This window comes from Phytophthora parasitica (genome assembly GCF_000247585.1).
Source record: "Phytophthora parasitica INRA-310 unplaced genomic scaffold supercont2.36, whole genome shotgun sequence".
NCBI lineage: Eukaryota > Oomycota > Peronosporomycetes > Peronosporales > Peronosporaceae > Phytophthora > Phytophthora nicotianae.
Genome location: NW_008649022.1, coordinates 275961 through 277349, shown reverse-complemented (window position 1 = coordinate 277349; position 1389 = coordinate 275961). Strand labels below are relative to the sequence as shown.

General features: G+C 45.6%; 1 protein-coding gene across 1 annotated transcript; it reads right to left on the bottom strand.

Annotated features, from left to right (window-relative positions):
* Window positions 1-541: 541 nt before the first annotated feature.
* PPTG_23358 (hypothetical protein) lies at window positions 542-886 on the bottom strand (the record flags this gene model as incomplete). Its single annotated transcript, XM_008910066.1, has 1 exon — window positions 542-886. The coding sequence occupies one exon, from the start codon at window positions 884-886 to the stop codon at window positions 542-544; it is 345 nt and encodes a 114-aa protein (XP_008908314.1).
* Between the last annotated feature and the right edge of the window lie 503 nt (window positions 887-1389).

Here is a 1389-nt window from a genome sequence, read left to right as displayed (position 1 = left end):
CAGGACAAGAGGAGCAGACGTCGGCGTTCCACGTCTAGAGTGGGACTTGGATGAAGGGAATGGAGAAGTACCTCGCAGTGGACCGCTGCGTGGAAAAGGTTCAAGGACAGGTAAGGAGTCTCTAGGTCGGAAGTAGGGGCTCAGTCGTGTTTTTCCTTCTTAAACAAGAAGCATTCGGAATTCATTAAGTTACTCTAAGAGTTATTGCGTTAGTTCTCGTTCCTACGTCGGCCTGATAGATACACGACCCCGACACTAAGGAGGAGGACCGCGACACACAGGTAAACTAGTTGATCAACGGAACGATCAAAGCGCGATATCCTCGATCATGACGCGCCATAAAATGTTAGCCGTACCAAAGCCCCTTTTCACACGCCAGCACTATTACGACTTCCAGTTTATCGTGCCATTGCGAAGATACAAAACTCGCAATCTCTTCGTATTACACGAATGTTTGCTATTTGTCTGCCACAACGACTAAATCGCTCAATGTCGTCTTGTACTCGCTCCAGTTCGCTTTCATGAGACAAAGCATTTCTGCTCAATCTTCGTCTAGACGAGTTCGTAATTGGTTCACCACATACCCACTAAGACTGAAAAATCGCTCTTGAATTGCTGTTGACCACGGTTTCCGAAGATAAACCCTTGCCAATGCTGCGATAGCAGGACGCTCGCGCTCTGCATAATCTCTAAACCAGGCCAGGACATCAACTTCACGGTACAGGTCCAGCGCATTATACTTGCCATCCTCGACTGAACACGACCATCTCACTGCGAGATTTTTCCATTTGATCCAGGCGTTTATCGCTTCTTGGTGAATGTCGTTTTGCTCGGTCCTTAAATTGTCTGCTTTTGAAGGAACTTCAACGTCTAGTAGGGACTTCATTGCGCTTTGAATTGCGCTTCGCTGTGAGGTTTGATGTGTTGTTCCGGCTAAGTCAATTGTCTGGTCGTTGTTGTTTTTGTCGCTCAACTTCATCATCCTGTACACTTTTCTCGTGTTCAAATTGTAGCTCAATCTCTGCTGAGGCTAGGATATCAGGATCGGAAACAATATAAGCAGCTTTAGCTTTAATCCGTGGGTCCAAAAGCATAGCTTTGGCATCGTTAATGTCTTGCGTTGGAAATCGAAGAGGCAGTTGCTCCCTTAATCGATCTCGACACCGTTTTCCGCCATCTAAAAAATCACTCATCTTCTCATCTTTGTGAAAACTCTGTCGTTCCTAATTGAGGTCGTTCCAGAACCAAGCAGCTGAACGATTCCAAATCCACAGTCACCGCAAGCATTTTAGGAAAGAGAAGCAAATAGGAACTTGCAATATTTGTTTTTTGAACCTTACCGAGGCTAAACTGGGCCAGTTGATCCGTTAAAGCTTCCATTTCAGTAAT